This window comes from Carassius auratus, unplaced genomic scaffold (genome assembly GCF_003368295.1).
Source record: "Carassius auratus strain Wakin unplaced genomic scaffold, ASM336829v1 scaf_tig00041264, whole genome shotgun sequence".
NCBI classification, from domain to species: Eukaryota; Metazoa; Chordata; class Actinopteri; order Cypriniformes; family Cyprinidae; genus Carassius; species Carassius auratus.
Window position 1 is genome coordinate 96,172 of NW_020526639.1, and position 25,294 is coordinate 121,465.

Here is a 25,294-nt window from a genome sequence, read left to right on the forward strand (position 1 = left end):
ACAAAAAAGTAAAAAAAATTATTATCTGATTTTTTTTAAATATTTTTTTTTATGTACACTACCACAACAAAAATCAAGTCACATCGGGTCAATCCTGGTTCACGTCACACAATAAACACATTCAGCGCACATTGCAAAGCAAACCTGTCAGATCTGACGCAAGAACGCAAAGCATTGAGCTGAAATGTGAAGGAGTGTCTGTTTGGTTTGTTGCTATGTGTGTTTGCATGAGCGAATGAAAGCTAAACATTAGCCAGATGCTAATAAAGTTCAGCCGTACTGATGTATAGAGAAATACACTTCATCAGAGAAAAGATGCGAAAACCTGATGTCTCAGCATCAAAACTGTGTAAAGTCAGCATTACAGAGCCCATAGAAACTAGTTCTGAGATGTTGCTGACTCATAATGAACACACACACACACACACACACATATGCATTGCATCCAATTAAATATACTCTATGTGTGTCTAAACAAGTCTCAGTAATAGATATAATCAATGTCCTTTCAACATGACATGTCAACACAGGAAAGAAAGCTGTGTGTTTAAGGCAGATTCATGTTTGGAAGTAAAGTGCTTTGTTTGTTAAGTCCTGTTCTGCACCCAGCCCTGAGAAAACATTCACTGTAAATGATCTGAACAAGGCATCCTTCAGCTGTATTGTGTTCACACAATGCTTAAATCATGCAATAATGATCAGAAATGAAACTCTGAGGCCTGTAAGGAGCATAAGATGCCCTCAGGTGACGCTCGGTAAAAATCTAACCTCACCCGTCTGTTTGCATTTTTATTAGACAATGTTTTTCTCAAGTGGAATAAATGTTGAGTGTTGCTCATATCAGGGTTTGCTACGTAAAAACCTTCAGTCGCTTGCTGAGAGCAGTGTGGTGCTGTTTAGTGATCTGATGCAACATTTCGTCTTCCACAAAAAACAAAAAAACCCATAGATGAACACTGAAGGAGGGACCTGAACCAAATCTAGAGCTCTTTTAACTTGGCGACTAGACAACCACAAGTAACACAAATGTACACTGCAGAGGTGTCATTTATACCGGCATGCATGCATGCACAGAAACATTTCTGAAGTGTGTTACACAGACTGTTTAATGCTCCTCAAGAGGTGACATCCATGCATTCATGATGTTAAAAACTGAGGCTGAGGTCAGAGATTTAATCTGGTTTTTATACACAATTGTGTCTTGACACAGAATTCAGAGCAGCCTTAACTAGATAATTTGTGTAAAGTCACCTAAATGCCACTTCAGCCATTTACCTTTCATGCAAATTTAGCAAAAATAAATCCTAAGCATGCATAGTTTAGTCCGGCTTTTATAAAGCATTGCATCTTTACACTAAATTCTGAGATGTCACAAAGCCGCTATGTAAAAGCACCATTAGAACACATGCCTTATCCACACACAAGAATCATGGCCTTGTAAATATGGCAAAAGTAAATCCTAAGCAGGTATAACTCAATCTGTTTTTATGCAGCATTGCATCTTTGCATTTGAAGACGCCGGTTGAAAGCCGTAGCTCTCACCAGAGCTCTAGAATAGTGTGGATCGGGGAGTTTTGGTGTAGTGTGATGAGTCTGCAGAGAGAAAGCGAGCTGTGCTGTGATTATGCTGAAGGTGTTTGATGAGTCATGGTAGCAGGGAGTGCCACACTAACCCTGAGAGCACATGACCACACACATCTCAGTCTGCTGTTGGTCTAGTGTTAGAGACGTCCAGAGAGGTCATTTAAGGATTGTGTTTCCCCTCCCAGACTACATTAAATAAACTCTCGCAGTGAGGATCAGTGTGGAGATTCAAGAGCAGCCGGTATCGTGTTGTTTGGTCTGTGTGGTTCATGGTGACGATAGTAAACTTCAATGTTTGACTTGAATGCCACTTTTATTTATTTTTCATGATAGTGGTGGTACTGTGTTGATCCACCACTTGAAGTCTAATGTAACACCTGCATCCTGAAGCGAAAGGAATTCAATCGACAAGTATGAATTGTAATGAATTGACGCTTTATACACACCTTAAATCAATGATCACGATGGCTGGTGATTTTGAGGGAAGCGTGCACGCTCATGCTCTCTCAGACACACCTTCAGGTTTCCAGATACACAACTCTGTTCTTAGTGACGCATGCTTTCAAAGCTTGAGCGATTGACTCTTTTCAGTCATTTTACACTCTCTCTGTGTCTTTGAGACACACACTATTTGTATTTGTTGGTATAGTTGCACCCCAAATTACAAATTTAGGTTCTAAAAAATGTTTTGAAATGTTTCTTTCTAAATCGATGAAACGTGCAGTTTCTCTGTCTTGTATTTTGGGTGAAAAAAGTTAGTAGAATGGTGCAAGTGACGTGTTTGTTTACTTAATATTTGAACGTTTATTTGTAATATTTCAAGAACACTTTTCTTGTTGTGTTAAGAACATTATGCAAAGATTTCTAGAACATTCATAAGACACAATTAACATCAGAAGGACATTTCTAGGAATGTTTTCTCTCGACATTACGAGAATGTATATCAGATATCAATAAAGTGATAAGAACATTCCATAAACATTCATGTTTTGTCCCAACTTGGTAAAAACAGTGGGAGTTGTGTTTCCCGGTTGTTCAGTAAATGTGAACTTTGTTCTTTCAAACCTCATCAAAGCTATGCAATGATTCTACTCCTCTCTGAGATCCTTTCCTGGATTTCTAACCTCTGAGTAGACGGCCGTGTCCATAACTTGCACCTGAGCTCGAGAGTTAAATGCATCACTTATCACCTGTGCATGAAACGCATTAATCAAACATCTAACAGTCGAACGCAATCTTTCTGAAATACACACAAACTCTTCTTCTCCAGCAGTCAAATATAACCATCATCACATTCATAAGTTCCTTTGCACTGAGTCTAATATTTGTTTGTGTTTGTGGCTAACGTGGTTTATGTTTTAAAACGTGTGCTATTATTCTGTAAATGATCGAGTCTGTGGTTATGTTGGCTTTTCTCCTCGCTGAGACCAACACCTACAGTCATGATGTTCTGTTCCAGGACAGAAAATTGTCTTTAATTGAGGAAATGATTGCATATTGTAAATGGGTATGGTTGTGGACAGTGGTGCACGTAGTTTAAATATAATATCAAAATGTAAACAGACTATTATTATTATTGGAAAATGTGGCTAAATAAAACAAAAAAGGGACATAAAAGGAGACTAAATTTGCACTAAATTGAAAATGGTTAATGTTTGTCGAGCTCCAAAAAAAGGCCATTAAATCACAATAAAAGTACCATAACAGTAGCAACTGTCTCTATGACTGACCTTGCATTTCTAAAACACGTTACACTAAGTTTGACGTCAGTGGCTCCAAAAAAACAGTTTTGAACAAGCAAAAATGCACATGAAAATTAGTGAATAAAAGTATAAATATTCTATAAGAATTGTATATAGAAAAACGTGCTCACCCTCAGAACATCCAAGATGTAGCTGAGTTGGTTTCTTCAACAGATTTGGAGAAATAGCATCGCATCACTTGCTCATCAGTGGATGCTCTGTAGTGAATGGGTGCCGTCATTTTTTGGCTGGAATCTTATTTATGAACTACACACAGCTTTTTGCTGGGTTCACGAGACATTAACTGATGAACTGGAGTGGATTATTGTTATGATTATTGGACAAATTCTGAGTATGGGTCTCCATACTTGGCTGAATGAATGTCACTTCACTTTTTTATTGTTATGATTATTGTTATGTTTAGACTGACGGCACCCATTCACTACTTTATATACTGAATGGGTGCCGTCAGTCTAAACATAACAATAATCCACTCCAGTTCATCAGTTAATGTCTCGTGAACACAGCAAAAAGCTGTGTGTAGTTCATAAATAAGATTCCAGCCAAAAAATGACGACTCTGTCTATTGGTTTATCTTAATCAGCTCTGTTTGGACTCTGACGGCACCCATTCACTGCAGGGGGTGTTTTTTGTATATTCTTTCCCTGTATGGAGAACAGAAATCTGTGTGTTTGTGTTTCATCGTGAGGTTGAGTAAACGATGTCAGAAAGCTTGTTTTAGGTGAACTCTGTTCTCTGTCTCTGTTCAGATTCCCAGAATGTGTTTGGGAGATGAATCCTGATCAAGCCGTCACTTAACGTCACGCTAAGCATCTGATCAAGGCGTTCATGTCTTTGGCCTCATTTAACAGGAAGAGAGACACAGTTAATCCACAGTCCTGTGTAATAGGCTTAAGTGTGACCCAGTGTGGTGCTTTTCGTACATTTAAGCAGGTAACAGGATAGTAACACAGTGTCTGCTTCCAGACCGTGGGCGATCATTGAATTATGAAAACACAAAGAGGCAGAATGATGCTCGGAGGAACGCTGTGAACCTAACCTTGAGAAAAGCAAAGCAGGGAATGGAAATTTCCCAGATGCATGAGGAAGGCTGGGACAGTCACGAGATTCGGATGAAAATGAAACACAGCTCTTTTTTTTTATTATTTTTATCTGTGTGTGAAGCACCTGGGTCATTAGGATGTCAGATTTACTAGCCGATGACGCCCGTCTTGTTGTGACCTCCCTGATCTCTCTCGCTCACATGCAGATAAACGACATAGAAACAAAGAGTTTTTGATAAAAGCAGCTATTGGAAAATACATGGTTGCTACTCTGATAAATCCCACTGAACTGCATACAGCCCGTCCTCAAATGTTTCTCCTGGAATAGCTCAGGAACAAAGAGCTATGTTTGATGAAGAAGTGGCATGCATCATGCAGAAGTGTTCAGGGAGACTCAATGTTGTGCAGGAGGTTTTTCCGCCTCAAGTCTTAACATTCTGCTCCCTCATGCTCATCTCTTCTTCATTTGGATGTAAATAAGTTGTTTTAGTATTTAGGAAGTTTTATTTCACCAGTGCCACCTTTAGCTTGTTCGGTAATTATTTTGCACATTTTTTCGATTACAGTTTTGTAATGCTATTCTTTAGTACTATTCCAATAAATGTAAATGTATATATTACTTATTAATTTTATTTTATTTTATAAAAAAATAAAAAAAACAATTCACCCACTATAAATGTCTTTTGACAAGAAAATAAATATTTCCCTTTATATTTTAAGAGACAAAACTCGCCACTTGTTCTTCTTGCAATATCATTAATGTTTACCAAATTAAACTCATTTGCCATTTTTATTCACTATAGTAGGAAACGAAGCAAATGGAAAGTCAGAAAAGAGTTTAGTCCCCTCAGAATGAACCTTACTCTCAGTTCAAACTCAGTTTCGATGAATGGAAGCTGCACAGCATCGGTTGGTCAATAATATGATGTAAGGACACCAGAGTGACACAGAGCTCAGGCATCTGTTGTTCTTTGTGTTTGAGGGAACCACTTCCTTCCCGAGGAAGAGCGTTGTTATTTGAGTTATTTCCCTTTGTGAATCATACCGACAGAAGCAGTTTTCAGACAGTATTTGGCGTGGAGATCAAATCATGCACGATCCCTGTTATACACTCATAGGATATTACGATGGCACAGAGGACATCTCTGCTGTCGGCGGTTGTATGTGTCTCATGTGAGAACAGTTTATCCAGGAGACCCGCTGTAATCCGCTTCCCCCACCTCTCGCTGGAAGTCAGCGGGTTCATGTGCTTCAGATCCGGGTTGTCTTGTACAATATTAGTGGAAAGTTTTGATGGCGTTCCGAGGTTCGGCTCAGCTTCTCCTGCAGGTCCAGGAATTCAGAAATCTTTCAGATGTAAGCGGATTACAGGCCCAAAGCTTCATATCAAAAGATGCTCATATTCCTCTCAGCTCACATCGCCTCATTTCTGCTCTTCAGCTGGAAAACTCCCTCGACTCATGTCACGGTTCATTCTGCATGATCTTTATTTAACTTTAGTTTTATACAGGTTTTTTGTCATATGAGTATCTCCCCCATAATAAGGTTTTGGGAGATTTGCACGACCTGGCCATGATGATGCTGGTGATGTGCAGGAACAATGTTATTTTACTTATATATCTACATAATTACTTTTTTTTTTTTTTTTTTACAACTTTTTGTCATTTTTATCAGTTTTTTTAGTTTTTAAGTATAACTATTTAGGTTAAAAAAATGTTTAGCTTTTATTTCTCTCCAGTGCTTATATATAATATTTTTTAGCTCTTATTTTTATATATATTTTTACATTTTTGTCCTTTTTATTAGTTTTTGTTGTTTTTAAATATAACTATTTAGGTTTAATTTTTTTTTAGCTTTTATTTCTCTCCAGTGCTTATATATAAAAAAATCACTCTTATTTTTATATATATATTTACATATTTTGTGATTTTTGCAATGGGCTTAGTTGTCATTTTTATTAGTATTTTTGTTCTTTTTAAATATTAATACTTTTTAATGCATTTTATGCTTTTATGTTTATGCATTTGGCAGATGCTTTTATCTGAAGCCATTTATTTTGCATTCAAGATACACAGTGGTTGTATTCCCTGGCAATCGAACCCATGACCTTGGTGTTGCCGGTATGACTTTGCTTTATATTTAATCCACCAGTTAACCCTTCATCAACTGGCCTGGACCAGCATGGAAATTCAAGCTGGTTTATCCAATAGGGAATTGAAATGTATACTGTCACAGATGCTGATGATGCGATTGTAAGCATTGCAGATGTTAAACTGTATCTCTGCTAACCTCTTATAACCCAATAACCTAAATATATCCCAAATCTCATCTTGCTGTGCCACTCTCGCAGGTGTTCATCTAAAGCAAGCAATCAGTGTCAGTGAAATGCGTATTTGTGCGGTGTGTGCATTTCACTTCCTGTCTGTGTCGAGAGTGTTTGTTTTCCAGTCTGATAACTCTGCTATAAACACACTGAAGCTTCACACTGGAAACACACAAGTGATGATAGTCCATGAGAAAGAGGACATGTGCACCACCATCTTCCTGGCATTCTCTGCATCAGATACATAGTCACAGATCAAATGTTTTATTTTATTTCATCAAGCTCCGAGATGGCCTCAGCGTGGCCTGTTATGAGCAGTGGCAGGTGGGTATTATGCTGCGTAAGTGATGGTCATAGCGTGAGCCCCATGTCGAACTCTCTCGGCAGGTTCCCATGAGTGCGGACAGCAGGCGGCTGTTTGTTTAATACGAGGGGATGAAACGATTATATAAGAATGAGTCAGGAGCCGGGGGAAGATGAGCCGACCTCTGCCCCCCTCTGTGGGAGACCGGCGGGATGTCTTCTCTCTCACGGACCCCCGCGATCCACAGAGATTCTCCAGAACCTTCTTGGCTTTTTTCTTCTTCGTTACATTTTCATTTTCTGTTAATTTCAACGGAGCCGTCGGGTTCAGAAGCGGATGGAATTCCAAGCCATGCTCCAAGTTCAAAAGATGTTGGAGATTGAAAATGAAATTAGGATTGTATATATATATATATATATGATATAGCTTTAAGTCTTAAAACAGAAGGTCAATTGTATCTAAGATGCAAAAACCTCTGGTTACGAAATTTACATATGATCACACACATTTCCATGTGAATGATACCTGTGTGTGGTGTACAGAGCTGGTCATGGTGAGATGAAGTGGTTACTATTACTCCTAAACAGCAAACGAACTCAAAATAAGAGTTAAAATGTGAAGTGTTAAATGCACTCTCTTAGTTTTAGGCAAGGAAGAACCATTTTCTGTTCCCTTTGAGTGAAAATATCTCAAAATAGACATATTATATTTTTAAGAGTGTAGCATTTACAGGATGATTTGATGAAACTGATGATTTGAAAGGATACTACAAAGATTAATATGGGCCAGTTTAATTAAAGAAATCAACTCAAACCTACCTAAACAAATAAGTAAACAGAAGAGCGTTATATTTACTGTCAGCTCAGAAAAAGCCATGGGTTTCGTTTGCCCTTTCACACACTAAACATTGAGTTCACCTGCTTTTTTCAGCAAGATTCTCTGTGATCCGAGCACTTAGGAGAAGAGGTGAACCAGTTCAGAAGCCTGCAAGGGTTTGCAGGAGGATTTCTGTATTCTTGGGCCTCCTTTAGTCCACAGTCAGGCGGATGGTTTACAAAAGGAAGAAATTGAGCACCAATGCACCTCTCCCTGGGACAAGACGTCCCACAAAGATCTGTGTGATGGTAAACTGTAAAAACCTCAAACAAGTGACACAGAACCATAGTCTGATTAAGATATCCAGACACATGATAACGCCAGTCTTACGTAAGACAAACACTCATGGGAGGCTATCACAGAGAAAAAACACTGATTTCCAGAAACAAAACATCTCAAGTTTGCAGGAGAATATCCACGATGTTCTGAAACACTACTGGAAAAATTTAATTGATATATGCAAAATAAAATGTTTCTGTTTCCTCCTAAAACTTAAAATTCATGTCATCAACACATAAAAAAAAAAGTCGGTCAGAATAACTTCATTTCAGAAATCAAGATATTTGCAATGGATTGGTAGGTGAATGCATTTATTCGTTGGTCTCCTGTGGAACATTATACAACTTTCATTTCAGAAACCAAGATCTTTCCTTTGAATAAGAACATTTCGAGAGCACACTTCCAGAAACCATTCCATCAGAAATCAAGATATTTCCAATGTCAGTTTCTCCATGGATTGCTGCTAGAGTTTCAAAGGCAGAGCTGGGATTTCTTCCGCACGTTTTTCACACAGTGTGGAGACAGAAAAATGCTTTTGTTGATCCAGTCTTACCTATGGAGTCGGGGCGATGCCTGGGGCCCCGGGGCCTGTTTCAATAGCTCCCACATTCCAGCATCCGTGTTCTTTTGTGAAGTCCAGCTCAGAGACTGCAGTGGTCTTTAATCCGTCGACCGGAGTCCCACTTCCACCGGGGGATTTAGCCGATCGGGGGGTGACGAACAACTTCTGTGTGAAGGTGCTCAGGCGAGTGATTCGTTTAAGTTCAGCTGGGAGCGAAAGAAACAACAAACTCAACTCCGCTGTGACCCAAAGGCCGCACTCGTTCCCGACTCTGACACTCCTGTCCTCTCAGAAGTTCCTCTTTTTTTTTTTTTTTGTTTCATCGTCATGTGATCGCTCTCATAGAGAAGTCATTGTCTTTAACATGTCTCTCAACAGATGCAGATGAGATTAAATGAAGAAGTCATCTCACAACAGACTCGTTTATAAATCTGTTTAGGAGGAACGTCTGAGACAAAGCTGATTGTTCATTCATACTTGATGACTTTGTTGCCTCAAAAAAATTCAACCTCTGTGCAAACAGCAGTTCCTCGCTTCAAATAGGGCACAGAGTGGGTTGTGGTCTATATCTGTGGTTCCTCTAAAGCCAAATGTTCGTCGGAAACCCTAGATATTCTCCTTTACCACAAAATAATATGTGATTGTTTAGATGTTGATTGCTAGATTATTCTCAGAAGTCGATGGTTGACGACCAGCATCTCAGATCATTTGGTCTTACGGGAATTTTAAGAGTTAATTGCGATCTTTTGATGCTTAATGTCTTCATCATGAAGGACGTTTAACATACTCTTAAAAACCAAGGATCCAAAAGGGAGTTTCACAGTGATGCCATACAAGAACCACACATTTTTGGTTTTTCAAGGACCTTCGTGCATGGATGCATTTAAAGCCTTTAATTAAAAAAATGCACGAAGGGTTCTTATGGTTATTAAAATGTTCTTTTAAGAGCTGATCACTGAAAGGTTCTTTGGGGTTCCCTTTGTTTGTGAGAACATCTGAAACACTGTGCCTGTAACGTGAGATCTTTAGCTGATGTGCTCTCAGTGGTGTTTAGGAGACACAGCTGTGATATTAAAGGTTGATCATCTGTGAGCAGGATGAACGCCTTCATGAGGCTGGGAATGAGAGGCACTCCTCGTCTGGGTCACTGCAGGTTTGTACACAATCGCTCGAGATGCCCCGCCCTTCGGCTGTCTGCCGGCTGATGCAATGCGACCGGAGAATATAAATCGTCATTCAAACAGCATCAGAACACGACTGTGATTCCGGACGCGCCCAGAGGACGTCTCTGTTCGTTTTCTAAATTATTATTAATATTACAAATTGTAGGGTTTGTAATTGTACGTATCGCGGTAGCTATTTATATGCATGCATAATTTGCTTGATCAATCTTTATTTGTTATTTATCACGGTACCGTTTTGAAGGATAAATCGGTTTAGTAATTGATCACTGGAACATTCTTCACGGCTTGGAGGGTTTGGTCACATTTTTTTTCCATTCAAACCGGAGCTGAAGAAACGGATTCCTGTGTTTTATTTATTTTATTTTTATTCTTGAGGTAAGATCTCATCCTGGTTACACGTTAAGTTAATTATTTGATGTTTTAGCTGTTTAATTGTTGTTTTTTTAACCTGGACACACGTTCATCCGTTTTGTGACTCATTCGTGTTTCATCATCTTCCCGCACATCCGTCCTGAAGGATGGAGTCGTTAATCAAACACTCTTAAAAAAATAATATTATAATATTAAATATTTTGGCTGTCAAAGGTTGGATGTTTTAAAGTAACTGTCATGTTAGCTACATGATTTAATTAATGGGTTTTATTGCGGTTGTTGTATGATTTGCCCGGTGGTTGTTGATAAACGCGGGGGTGTGCTTCACACACATTTTTTTTCCTCGTTCTAATTTACCAAAATTATTATTTGTTATAATCTGTTTTTATATATATATATAAACTTTTTATATTATATTTTTATATTAGTTTATTGTTCTAATACAATTATTCATGTGTTTTGGGTATTTAAACGGAAATGTAATACTGGTAACGGTCTAAAATAGTCACCCGAATCCGTTTAGATAGTTAAAAAGAAAAAAAATGCCTTAATTGGTTATGTGTAATCATTTTGTTCCGAATATATAAATATAGTCTGATGAGACTCTCGCCTGTCTGCTGTAATTTTCCACTCAGATCTTGGGGGTTGGACACGTGACCTGACGCCAGGTCGCGCGCGGAGCTAAAAGGCGTGAACGCGCATTTCCTAAACCGCATTATGGTCAAATAAACATTATGTAAAATTGATTTGCTTTTTGAAATAATAATAACAAAATCTTTAGACAACAATGGCAATGTTTCGTTTATTAGCAAATATTAGATAAAACGCGTTTGGGCGTGTGTTTCTCGTTTGGGGAACTTCAAACATCTAATTTAAATAATTGTCCAGTGCAACATTGTTTCCTGTTATGTAAATATGTTTCATTTCAACAACAGGAGTCACAGTGCTTTTAATAGTAAAACCTATGAGTAAAACACCATGATATATGATAAAGAAGAGAGACAGAGAGAGAACAGTAACACATAATTAAATACAAACATAGGTAGGATTAAACAGATAACTCAGTGGTTATGACACTAAAACGCCAAATTAAAAGCCTCCGTGGGTGTGTATGTGCCCAAAAATAGCCATGTTTTCTCCTCAGTGGATGTGCAACAAAACTTAAATCCTTACATTATAAGTACAATATTCCACTGTTTTATATTACAGAGTGAACAAAGCCCCTGCAAACACCAAGATGAGCCGTTTTGACCGTGCTCCAGACATGGACTGCAGTGGATCCAACACCAACGATTACACGAGTTACCAGGACTGTCCCAACAAAGTGCCCCTCAATGGGTAAAACTTGCTAGATTTGACCTGGACGGGTCACTGTTAGTTAATAAATCTTCTCTTGTGGTGATCTAACGCACTGATGATGTGGTTACAGAATGCAGTATGCGACCGACATGGATGCGGAAAGCCAGAACTTCCTCACCGATCATCAACTGGGAAAGAAGAAATTCGAAGCTGAATATGTAAGTGGTCGATCTGGTCTGACAGGTTTCATCGGAAAGACTGCCGTTTCACACAGAAATCTAATTGTTAATGTTTCTCAGAGCCCTGGTTCGGCGTCGTTCGGGATGTCGGTGTTTAATTTGGGTAATGCCATCATGGGAAGTGGAATCCTTGGTCTTGCCTATGCCATGGCAAACACCGGCATCGCCATGTTTGTGTGAGTATCGGCTGTCGAGGCGCTTCATCATTCAAAAGAGCAGTTTTTTAATTTACATGCACATTTGCATGAGTGTAAACCACCAGCTTTTCAAGTTAGGAGAGTTAGCAGTGAGTTTCTAATCCGATATCCCTGATTTCACCCGATTAGTGTAATTAGCGTCGTGAATGAGTACAGCCCCAGATCCCGGTCATGCAAGTAAATGCAAGCCGTGCTTCATCTTAATGTTTACAAACAAAGCCATATGTGTCAATCGAGCAGTGTCAAACGCTGGGGCAATGCTGCGTTTTAAACCCAATCCAAATCTCCAGCAATCCATCGACGAATGACTTCTCGGGATTTCCAGCGCAATCCTAATGATATCAATCAGAAGTCAGTGCATTGCTTTAAGAAATAACTTTATTGTGCGGTTACGGAAGGGGTTAAATAGCAAAGACGTGACCGTCAGCTCGAGACGTGTGAAGTGGAAAACTACTGAAGGTCACGCAGGTTGCAACAGGATCGAGCGAGCTCCAGATGGTGGGATGAATGAGTGTGTGTGAATGTAATCAGGTCTAATCCATGGACACCTCCCTCTATTATATGTGTGTGTGTGTGTGTGTGTGTGACGTGACTCATTACAGACAGTTGATTGTCCACGCTCAAGTCTACACTTAATTTAACACTGAAAGTCTGTTTTTCTTAATGCATATTTATTTTTCTTCTGTGCATGGTTTGCTGAAAATACAATGTTTTCAAAGCACGGAGATAAAAGCTGCTTCATGTTGACGTTTAGTGTTTGAAGAGAGCATTGCGATGCATGAGAGAGTTTAATAATTTAGTGTTTTTGTTCGTTCCTGCAGGATCCTGCTGGTGGCCGTGGCTATTTTCTCCCTCTACTCTGTCCATTTGCTGCTCAAGACGGCCAATGAAGGAGGTTAGCTTCTCTCTGTGCTGCTGTGTTTCTGTGTTTAACCGTGAGATGTTTGAGTTTTAATGCTCTGTCTCTTGCGTTCAGGTTCGCTTGTCTACGAACAGCTGGGGTACAAAGCTTTCGGGATCCCCGGAAAACTGGCGGCGTCCTGCTCTATCACCATGCAGAACTTTGGAGGTACGACTAGCGATGCAAACCCAGCTAACAGAGAACATTCACACAATAGGTTTTTATAAATATTAGGATAAAATGTTCTCTAAGTAATGTTTACGGAATGCAGTATGAAAGTCTGTAGTCGGTGAACATTCTAAGAAACATTTTCGGAACTTCAGTCGACGAGACAATGTAACATTTTTATGTTTTAGAATATTAAACCGTAAATGATCAAATAACGTGTGTTGGGTAAAAATAGAGTTGCAGGAAACATACTTGCAACATTTAAACAGCGTTAAAATCACAAGTTTTTTTTACAAGTTAACATTCTATTTTCAGTGAAAACATAGTTAATAGAAGTGTTTTTGTAACCTTTAATTAAATAACGTTACAATCTCAACCAGAAAACTGGACATTTCAACATTTTAGAAACATTTTCCCACAATTTTTTTATAACCCAAATGTGTTGTGCACATATATCAAGTGAGATTTTGTCGCTAAAATGTTTTCAAACCCTCTTTCCATCCCAGCTATGGCAAGCTACCTCTACATCGTGAAGTACGAGCTGCCCATCGTCATCAAGGCCTTCTTGGACTCTAACGACAAGTAAGATTTGACTGATCTCTTAGATGATGTCCGGAGCTGTGCGAGGCCGACGCTGTTGTTGTTGTTCATCTCTGTGTAGAACAGTGTGAGCGCTTCATTGTACAGCTGTCCGATCGGGGGGGGTCGACTGAGAGCTTTGTGTCAGTGACCTAATGCAACAAACACTGACATGAAAGATTCAGACCCCCACATCGAGCCCAAAGGCCCCTTGTACACAAATCCACATGACAGAACTGAAACAGCTTTGTGTTTGTGGAACAGGATGTTGCAGAACAGCTGCGTGTCATTTCCTCAGCATGCTGATATCGATGTGTGTGTGTGGTGTGTTTTGCAGCTCGTGGTACACTAACGGAGATTATCTGGTGCTGATCGTCACTGTGATCATCATATTGCCGCTCTCGCTGCTTAAAAACCTGGGTAAGTGTTCTCAAATGAAGAGCAAAATAATACATTTATAACCCCTTTTTATTACATTACATTTATTTTATTTATTATTTACAAAATAATATTTTGCATACAGAAAATATATATTTTTTTACATTTATTTACAAAATAATATATTGCAAACAATTTTTTTTACATTTATTTATTATTTACAAAATAATATTTTGCATACCGAAAATTATTTTATTTTTTTTACGTTTATTTTATTTATTTACAAAATAATATATTGCATACAGATTTTTTTTTTTACATTTATTTATTTACAAAATAATATATTGCACACAGAATTGTTTTTACATTTATTTTATTTATTATTTACAAAATATTATTTTGCATACAGAAAATTATTTTTATTTTACATTTATTTTATTTATTATTTACAAAATAATATTTTGCATGCAGAAAATTAAGCCTGTTTCCTTTAAAACCATAAAATACAGTTAAATGTGCTTTGTGTACTTTAAAATATTTTTTATAATATTAAATAAAATTATTACAAAAACAGAAGTAAGACTATTTTAGAAATATTATTTGCATAAAATAGGCTGAAGTGACGGTTTTATGATAATAATAGATTATTATATCATTTATAAAATAATACATAAAATTATTATAAAAATTGTAAGATTTTAAATAAATAAATATTTGACAAATTAGCTTAATACCATTATAGAAAACAGTGATTTTAAATGAGGGTGAAATCTGACAGTTTTCATGTTCATCATAAAAAAAATACAAATATAATTATTATAAAATGTTTATTATTAATAAATACAAATATATATATTAAATTATGATAACAAATATAATACAATTTTAGGAAAAAATATGTAATATATAAGAGTGAAATATGGCAGTTTTTGTTTTGTGAAAATAATAGTTATGAACAAAATAAATGCAATCATTACTATAATTTATATTTTTACTATTTATTATTATTATTATTATACAATTGTTTAATTACTATATATATATATATATATATATATATATATATATATATATATATATATATATACATATATATATATATATATATATATATATATATATTATACAAAAAAAATTGTAAATTTTTCGTTTATTATTACATGTTGGTTTCTTCAATTTGAGTGTGGTTTATGTTGATCCTCACGGTTTGTTTTGTTTCAGGTTATCTGGGATACACTAGCGGTTTCTCCTTGTTGTGCATGGTGTTCTTCCTGATTGTGGTGAGCACTGACATAAACGGCTCAGTTTTCTCAAATTGCTCTTGTTTAACATAGAAATAAATGTGCAAATGAAAGCAAGAGTGTCCTTCCAGCTGCTATTGTTAGTCTGATGAGACGATCCCTCCTGCTTCTGTTCTTCAGGTGATCTATAAGAAGTTCCAGATCCCCTGTCCGTTACCGGAGAACTTCATTAACGTCACAGTGAACGTCTCTCAGCCGCAGGTCAACACTACTGATGAAGAGTGCTGCAAACCCAAGTACTTCGTCTTCAACTCACAGGTACGAGGCGCGTATATCGGCATTAAAATATTTGCATTTGAGTGAAAGGAGTGTGTGGTGATCTGACTTTACTGCTTTATCTTAGACCGTGTACGCGGTTCCCATCCTGACCTTTGCGTTTGTGTGCCACCCGGCGATTCTGCCCATGTACGAGGAGCTCAAAGAGTGAGTGCAGCTTTAATGCTTCAATATAAAATACTCAATCGCTAGAAACTGTGAGTTGAAGCTCGCTATACAAACTTACTAACTCTTCTCTATCTTTCTATCTGCAGTCGCTCCAGAAGGAAGATGCAGAACGTTGCAAATGTCTCGTTCCTGGGAATGTTTGTCATGTATCTGTTAGCTGCTCTTTTTGGATACCTGACCTTCAACGGTGAGCAAACCGCAGATGCCTGACGTCTTACGACACATGTTCTAGTCTGATGCCAGGTCGGAGTATATACAGTGAGGCAGTGTTTGTTTTAAACGGAGGTGTGTCTGTAAGAGCGCACCGGATTGAACCGGCAGAAAGCCAGTGTTGACTCCCTCCACGGCTCCGGACGCTTTTTCTAAGTTTTGGGAAAGAGTCCGAGGCGTTCAGCTGTTCTACCGCAGCAGGAATAGAACATCTTGTTTGATGTTTTTTCTTTTCCCTGATAGACAGGAAACGTTATGCAACGCTGGGATTTCTCAGACTCCGCAAAGAGAGCATAAACATTTTTGTGGGGTGGTTTGTTTGGTGTGCAGGACAAAGTTACAGCCAATTTGTTGACAATAAAATGTGTTTTTCACCATTCAGAGCAGAGCTACTGAAACTAAACCTTAAAAAACATGTTTGTTACTTAAAATAAAATAAACATTGGCTGAATTTTTTTTTTCTTTCAACTAGTTGGCAGAACAAGAAAAAAAACATTCCATAAACAATGTATAGTTTGTTTTTGTGTATGTTTTGAGAACTTTTTTTTTAAGTTTATTTTTTTTTTTACAAAATAATATTTTGCATTCAGTATTTTTTTTACATTTATTTATTTTTTTTAATTTTTTTTAATTTTTAAATGTTACAGTTGGTTTCAGAATGCTCAGAGAACATTTAAAAGTAACCTTCATAGAATTGTTTCCAAAAATGATCAAACGGAATGTTCCCTAAACATTTGCATAAACCATTTTTAAAATGTAAACAACTGACATTTTTATAATGTTCAGAGAACATCCATAAATAACACTTTCATAACTTAATAGCAAAATGTTCTTAGAACTTTATTAAAGATCAGATCACTTTGAACAAATGTTTTATTAGCTGGGATAATATCTCAATGTACTAAAATAGCACTTAGATTCTGTAGGAAGTCTGAATGAAGCGTGTTTTATTCCGCAGAGGCCGTTGAACCCGAGCTGCTGCACACTTACTCAAAGGTCTACAGCTTCGACGTGGTTCTTCTGATCGTGCGTTTGGCCGTCCTGATCGCCGTGACTCTGACGGTGCCCGTGGTTCTCTTCCCGGTGAGTATTCCAGCACATTCACGGGTGTGGGAACAGACAGAAAGGTTGCAGGAGTGTTGACCGAATGTTTTTTGAACGTTTCAGATCCGCACCTCAGTCAACCATCTGCTCGGTGCCTCTAAAGAGTTCAACTGGCCACGTCACGTCTGCATCACCGTCGCTCTGCTCGTCTGCGTCAACATCCTCGTCATCTTCGTTCCCACCATCAGAGACATTTTCGGATTCATCGGTATGTTGGACACAGGAAGTGATGTCATTGCGCACGTTTTTAATTTCAGTTCAGTTTTTTTGTCATTTAATAAACAAAAAAATTATATTGTACATATACATATTTTTTTCTTCAAGTAACAAAACAGTTGTTGATATGTTTTTCATCTCGTGCAGGTGCGTCCGCTGCTGCTATGCTGATCTTCATCCTTCCCTCGGCTTTCTACATCAAACTGGTGAAGAAGGAGTCCATGAAGTCTACGCAGAAGATCGGGGTAAGACATGATCTGACCAAACAAATGTGTTCTTGACCTGCGATGGACTCCGTGTGTCTCATCACGCTCTCCTTCTTCTCAGGCGACTCTGTTCCTCATCATGGGGTTCATGGTGATGATCGGCAGCATGGCTTTGATCATCGCAGACTGGATCCACAACGCCGGATCTTCAGAGGAGCACGCCGACGGCCACTAGTGGGCGTGTCCTAACCCTGATTGACAGGCAGATGGGCGGAGCCGAGCCGCTCACCCTGCAACTGAGAACTAGAAGAAGCTGCTCTATTTTCAGCGCAGAGCAAAGACAAACATCCCATTCTGAGAGAATGTCCTGAACTTTGTACAGTATGCTGTTAGGCCACACAGATGGTACTCGTATTGTTGTGCTTCTTTTTTTGTTGATTTGCTTTTCTTTTTCGTGTTGTTCTTCCGGTACAGCTGAGTTCTTCAGTGGTACGCTGCACAACCAAAACTGATTTCACGATCAACACCGAGTCAAACGCGTGGATGCGTGTTCGATCCGTTTGTACCTTTGCCAAAATATCGGTGTTTGTATGTAGAAAAGCACTTACTCTTTTTTTCAGCAAATGTTAAAGAACTGTAATTTCGCACATTTGGGCTGTGCTTTAAACGCATTCGTTACAATGTCATTTATACTGTACTACTTGAGTCAGCTTTACCTATCGTGTAGATCTACTAATGAACAAATGTTGATTTGTAGTGCTTGATTTCAGACGTGTGGAACGGCTGAATGGATTTACTGTAACTTATTTAAACCCGGACGACAGCGACGGGTGCTTTACAGTCAACATGAGACGCAGCTTTAAATGTTCAAAGATCCTTCCAGTAACGCTAATCAAAGATGCTCTCAAAACATTAGCATAAAAAAATCTACATAAATGCCTGAGTCAGACATTTATCTAGCATTTTTTTATGTTAAAATGCAAAGTTCTTTCTATGTTTTAAACAAACATTCTTCTAGTAACGTTAACGGAATGTTCGTTCAAAGTTACTGTAACTGTAACATTTTGTTCAAATGTTGCTACTTTTTTAGAACTTTCAGAGAGCCTCCAAAAGTAACATTCTTTTTCCATTAACATTCTCATAACCAACAAAAACCTTTATAAAACGTTCAGCATTGGCATTTTTATAATCAAACCACTCTTTTTATACATATTCTTGGTCTAATTATGAGCATTTGATCATTGCACGTTATCTGAGATGGCTGATGTCACATCAAAACGATGTTTACCAATAATCAAATAACTCGTGTTTCATTGTTTTAGATGATTTTAGGTTACTCATTCTTTCTAAAACATCAATACAAATGCAATAATAGCGAAAAATGAGTTCACTCATATTACAGAAAAATACAAGTTGCTGGTAGTCGTTCAATGTTGACTTTAAAGCTTGACTGTATGATTGTCATTAGTTTTGCTTTGTAAACCGCCGAATCGAATGGCTGAGAGGAAAAGAGACCATTAGTGTTAAACTTGATTTACCATTTCAGTGTTTGCCATCGGCAGCTTGAAGTTACTCCGTGATCGAGAGATGAGAGACGATTGACTGATGAGGGAGTGTGTGTCGTCCACTAATCAGCCGTTGTTAGTGTGGAGAATGTCTCTCTCACACACACACACACACACACCTCACTGTGCTTCCAACAGCTAAACCTCATGTGTCATCCAACATGTTACTCTCCAGCCGTTATTTATGGAAAAACATCAGTGTAATTTAATATATTTTACTATATTTATATATATATATTGTAAATATTGTGTATATTCAGTACCGCAAATGAAGTGTATATATGCTGTCGTCTATTCCCTGAAATATTGAAATGATAAACTGACTCTAGATGTCCCTCTGTGTGTGTCGGGGCCCCTGATCGGCCCCTCTTCATCTGGCTGTGAATGTCAAACTGAGCACAAGGTTTTTATCGGCCCTGACACACACACACACACACACACACACACCTTTCACCTTACTACTAAAACGCTGTACTCAAACTCGAGAGGGGTGAAGCGTTCCTCATGTACAAGAGGCCATTCCTGCGAATGATACGCTCTTGTTTCAATGAAACACTATGTACATCCTGTAATTAATTATGACAAAGAAAAGTCTAATAAAGGTTCACAATAACCCATATGTGTGTCTTTGAGATATCTAATAGAAACTCTTGTTTCATATTGTTCAGGAATGAATATATTTATATATATATATATATATATATATATATATATATATATATATATATATATATATATATATATATATATATATATTAAGCAGCTCAACATTGATAATAAATTAACATATTCTGATTTCTGAAGATCATGTGACACTGAAGAATGGAGGAATGATGCTGAAAATATACATCACAGAAATAAATGACAGTTTAAAGTATTTTAAAATAGAAAAGCATTATTTTATCAGTAATAATACAATATTACTGATATATATACACACACACAGAGAGATTTTAATGTTTTATAAATATTATTACATAAAATTTGTATTAATAATTTTCAATGACATTAAAAACAGCGTACAATGCAGTATTTTCTATTTTTCAATTGCTCATGTAGTATTTATGATGAGTTGAAAGAACTTGCTTTTTTGTTCGTGTTTAATGTCGCCCTCTGCTGGATACTTTCTGCAATGCATGTTTCTGTTACGTTATATTGATAACGCTGATCTAGATTTAGATATTAATATATGTTTATATAGCGATTTTTAATAAGTGTGATCACTCGATCGTTGTAAACAGAAACACTTAATAACATTTAAGATAACAACAGTAATGACACAAAAACGCTCTATAGTCATTAGAAAAATTATTCAGCAGAAAAGAAACTACGCCAAAGGAGGCGGAGCGCTGCGTCAGCGACGTGATCTCTTATTGGTCATATTTATTATAATTTATGCTAAAGGGACCAATCAGCTCTCCGATACCGTTAATATAAATGTAATCGATAAAAAAGAAGACTCTTTATATAGAAGATAACTTTTGGCTGTTACACTCAGTATAATATATAAGAAAAATAGTATAGGAATTTATTAATTTAAATAACGTTGTCATCAACGTACAGCTCACTGATGTGACTAAAAGGCTTCACAGACTGTATTTATATTATATTAATTTATTATTATTATTATTTTAACATTTCATATTACTAAATTAAAAATTAGAGGCAATGTGGATTTTACAGTAAGTAAGTGATTATATTTTCTAGCGTGTGTTCTTTCCCCCCACGTTTTAATTACATTATTTATCATTTATAATTGTCCTGAGCAAGGGGGGTTCCTTTTGGTGTAATATTTCATAGATATACATAATAAAGCCTTTATTATGTATAATATATGGACTATTTAAAAATAATTTCCCCACAGGAAGAAGTTCCGAATCTGTGAACCTTAAACCCTACGTGATGACGCGCTGAGTCTCCGTTGCAGCGCCACCCAGCGGTGAAGAGGCGGAACTGCAGCTTCTGACCCACATGTGGCCGGCCGCCTTTAAATCTACCGCGATTACGAGAGCAAGGGCTCATGAAAGTCCACGAAAAGTGTATGTTTTCGCGCTGAGGAGCGTCCTGCGTGCTAGTATATGATCTGAAGGCCGCGGAGGCACGCGCTCGGAGGTGAGTGTGTGCTAATGACAGCGGATGCTAAACACAGCTAGCCGCTTCACACTGATAAACAAGAGTGTGAACTTATTAACACGTCATTAAAACATCTCGATACCCGTCTGTGTATGTTATCCATACTAATTAATCATATAGGAGTAACTTTAAAGTGCCCACAGGCTGCTAATGAGCAGCTCAAACTTCAGCTGTGTTGAGAGAGAGTAAATAAAGACACTGACTGAGTCGCGCTGTCATGACGATGATCTAAATCTGTTTTATTAACGTTAACTTACATGTTTTATTTTCTTTAGTGAATCAAGACTCAGAGCTGCTGTGACCCGGAGCCAAAGATGCAAGAGGGGCCAGGAAAGGGTGAGCGGGGTTTATTCAGATCTGAATTTGTAGCTTTACATACACTTGACTTAACAACGGATGTAATTAGATTAATTTAGATTCAACTTAATTGTTATTGCACATGTAGGATATAAGGTATATTACAAATGTCCAATAGTTATACAAATAAAACAGGATTATGGACATAATTTACACATTTATAAACACAATCAGCATGATATACAGATAAGTGTACTATGAACATACTATACAGATGGATTATGTATAAGTGTATGTGCACTATAAGCAACTCGTATAGGAATGGGTGGTTGAATTTGCATCTCATATTTGTGAATGCATCATTCTGTAAAAGCTAAGTAAAACCATAACTCTGTGAATGTTTTTTTGTATTAAATTTTTTTCAGGTGGGCAGAGCTCAGATGAGAGTTTGGAGGAAGAGGAGGCTCAGCGGTGCCCGATCTGTCTGAACCGACCCAGACGGACGGAGAGAGCCGTACCTGACTGCTGCAGACATGTCTACTGCTTGGACTGCATCCGCCGCTGGGCTCAGGTCAGCTTATCTTCTGATTTACAATGCTTACACACTCTCTCACACACACACACACACACATACACATCACACATAAGTTAAACGTTTTTAATTTAAGTCCATGTTAGCTCACTAAGAATCAAAAAACGTTCAAACAATATCTAGTGCATGTTGTAGTCCAGATTAAAATGATAAAAAATAAATAGCCTATTAAGTCTAAATACTTAAGTATTTGATCTGAATGGCTATTTAAAATGACTTAAATATGTTTTAGAAAGTAGTGCAGCTGCTTCATTTATGGGGTTTCCAGGCAGCATTTTGTGCAGTTTAGCGCCATCTGCTGTCAGAGAGTGAATGCTCTTTCATTCAGCGCGTCTCTCACGTGTTCCTCGTGTGCTTCTCATGCGTGCTTTACATCAGAGCACACACGAGTCTTTCAAGCAGCACTCAGCGGTGTCGTGCATTTTGACCAGTTGATGGGAAAAGTATTCTTAATTTGTTTTGGTTTCTTCGCGAGTCTCTCACACACAGAGAGCTGTGCGAGACTCAACTTTTGTGGGACCTTACTGTCAACAGTATCCATTATCAGTCACCGTTTACACTGAATGTAGTCAAATCAAGTAAAATTGTCTTTCACCTGCCCCTTTAAAAAATTCCATGTGTCAATGTCGAACCCTGATGCTGTATATATGTAAACCAGAATATCTGTGAAAGCTTGTGCATGCATATATATATATATATATATATGTATGAATGCATGTAGGATTTTTGATCAGATTTTCATTTTAAAAAAATAATAAATAAAAGATGCATGTAACCTGTATATTTAAATCTAATGTTTATGTAGCCTGTTTTTCTCTGTATGTCCTGCATGCACTGTATGTTCCTGTACTGTCAGATGTAACCGTCTGTATAATCTGCACAGTGCTCAGGTTGTAATGTGTAATGTTGTGTGTGATGGGCTACAGATGGTTCGTTCCTGCCCAGTGGACCGCAGACCCTTCAGCATGATCTACCTGCAGGGTTCCTCGCAGCGGTGCATCAAGGTCAGACGTCCTCCTGTACGTCTCATTAAGAGGCTCTTATTCCTGATGAAACTAAGCTGAGCTTCTCCTCTGTGTTCCAGCTTCCTGTGAAGACGGCCAGACTTTCAGAGATGCACACATGCTGCAGTCAGGACGGTGAACGAATGTGTCCCGTCTCTGTGTAAGTGCAGTGTGATCGTGTTTGCATATGCTGTTTATCTCATTATTTAATGTATAAATGTGTCATAACAGGGAAGAGACAGGAAGTGCAGAGAGAAACACAAGAGGAAAGAGCTAACGCCAAACTGAAATGCCACAGAAAATGTATGTGCTTCAGTATTGATTCTTGTTTTGTCCGTGATATATTTCTATCATATTTCAATATGAAGGAATATTCCAGGTTTAAATTCTGTTGATTTACAACAGTAAATACTTTGGATTTGTTAGATCATAATACATTAAAATATTGCAAACCAGACTAGCTAAACTAAAACTTAAAGCCTAACATTTTTTTTTCTTGAACTAAAATGCATTAATTAAAATAAAATATTTAAACACGATTAAAAAATATATTCGACTTGCAAAAGGAGCATTTTTTTTATTTATTTTTATTTGTTTATTTTCATCTACTCTAACTTGATGTGCTAAAATAAAAATTAAAAATAAAAATTAATAAAACCTATGTAGAGACGTTATGAAAATCTAATGAAAAATTACAAAAACAAACCTGAACAAAATTACTAAAACTGACTAAATTGAAAATGTAGTTAGAAAATCTGAAAAAAAAAACTTATTCCAAATATTTAAAGAACTATAATAGAATCTCAATGATACAAAACTGTAAAGCAACATGACCATAAATGAACATTTCAGCTTTAAATATTAAGATAAGTTTGTTTATATTATAATTTTTTTTATATATTTATAATCGTTTTTCAAATTTTAATCTGGTGCTGCACAATATATAATTTCCATCATAACTAGAATACTGTAAACATATATAAAAAAAATCATAGATGTATTATTTAATTGATTGTCGTAATGAACTCTGTTTAACAGAACAGAAAAATAAATGTTTAGTATAATGAGCTTTCCACACTCGTCAAAGTAAAGGTCTATTTTTATTCTTCAGCAGGTGATTCAGATGAATCTTTGGATAAAAACAGGAAGGTTAGTCTTGCACTAATTGTGTTTCTGAGTTTGTTCTCATTTTTCATGTTTGAATGAAAGTGTTAAGCAGTGTTTATGTGTGCAGGAGAAAGGAGACTCGTGCCACTCTCTTCTGCTCACTCAGCATTGTCCCTCATCACTGCCCGGCCAGCAGGGGGCGATGGTCGGTACCCTGACGCAGATCATGTAAGCGCACATGTGACTTCTGTTTCTTTTTTCGTGACTGAACAGTGTCTTGGATGCATGTTAAAGTGTCTCTTCTGTTTGGCGCTGTAGGACAGGATCTGTTGAGGTTTGTGAGGAAGGACCAGATGATATCCAGTGGAGGAGATTAGAGCGAAAACGCAGGTGGCTTCCTGCCTCGGTACCTGCCCCCTCTACAGATGTGTCCAGGTGAGAAGCAAGTTTCAAATATCATGTCACAGAAATGTAGTATTTGTGCAGTTTATCTGCTATTTGTTTTAGCACGCGTGTCCCTTATTTCGACTTGTGAACCTTTTTAGGGTGTCACTCCGCTCACACCTGCTTCTGTCAGCGGTCTCTGCCTCTCTGAATGTGCTGCTTTCTGAACCCACAGGTAGGTCCACTCAAAAACAGAGTTGTCTTTATATTAAAGGACATACCGTATTTTCCGGACTATAAGTCACACTTTTTTTCATAGTTTGGCTGGTCCTGCGACTTACAGTCAGGTGCGACTTATTTATCAAAATTAATTTGACATGAACCGAGAGAAATGAACCAAGAGAAAACATTACCGTCTCCAGCCACCAGGGGCGCTCTATTTTGCTCAGTTCTCCTGTAGTCTACACTGAAGACATAGCGCCCTCTCGTGGCTGGAGACGGTAACGTTTTCTCTTGGTTCTTGGTTCTAAATAAATGCGACTTATAGTCCAGTGCGACTTATGTTTTTTTCCTCATCTTGACGTATTTTTGGACTGATGCGACTTATACTCAGGTGCGACTTATAGTCCGAAAAACACGTACGGTACCTACTGTGTTCTTGTGTTAGCAGTGCAAAAGGT

The 25,294-nt window shown here is 37.6% G+C and overlaps 1 protein-coding gene and 1 long non-coding RNA gene across 2 annotated transcripts; both read left to right on the forward strand.

Moving 5' to 3' along the window:
• Positions 1 to 9,961: 9,961 nt before the first annotated feature.
• On the forward strand, positions 9,962 to 19,714 carry LOC113085076 (sodium-coupled neutral amino acid transporter 2). Its single transcript, XM_026255081.1, has 16 exons — positions 9,962 to 10,293; positions 11,500 to 11,628; positions 11,720 to 11,807; positions 11,889 to 12,004; positions 12,847 to 12,920; positions 13,002 to 13,094; positions 13,601 to 13,676; positions 14,011 to 14,093; positions 15,273 to 15,331; positions 15,473 to 15,610; positions 15,696 to 15,775; positions 15,883 to 15,983; positions 16,965 to 17,089; positions 17,174 to 17,318; positions 17,474 to 17,571; positions 17,654 to 19,714. Exons 2-16 carry the CDS (start codon positions 11,528 to 11,530, stop codon positions 17,765 to 17,767), a joined length of 1,491 nt encoding a protein of 496 aa, XP_026110866.1. The 5' UTR covers positions 9,962 to 10,293; positions 11,500 to 11,527; the 3' UTR covers positions 17,768 to 19,714.
• Positions 19,715 to 21,022: 1,308 nt separating this feature from the next.
• On the forward strand, positions 21,023 to 24,859 carry LOC113085072 (uncharacterized). The gene is made up of 10 exons (XR_003283978.1): positions 21,023 to 21,209; positions 21,506 to 21,566; positions 21,953 to 22,098; positions 23,046 to 23,123; positions 23,204 to 23,283; positions 23,355 to 23,426; positions 24,235 to 24,272; positions 24,358 to 24,458; positions 24,549 to 24,665; positions 24,776 to 24,859. It is a non-coding gene; the product is annotated as an uncharacterized LOC113085072 (long non-coding RNA).
• The last annotated feature ends 435 nt before the right edge of the window (positions 24,860 to 25,294 follow it).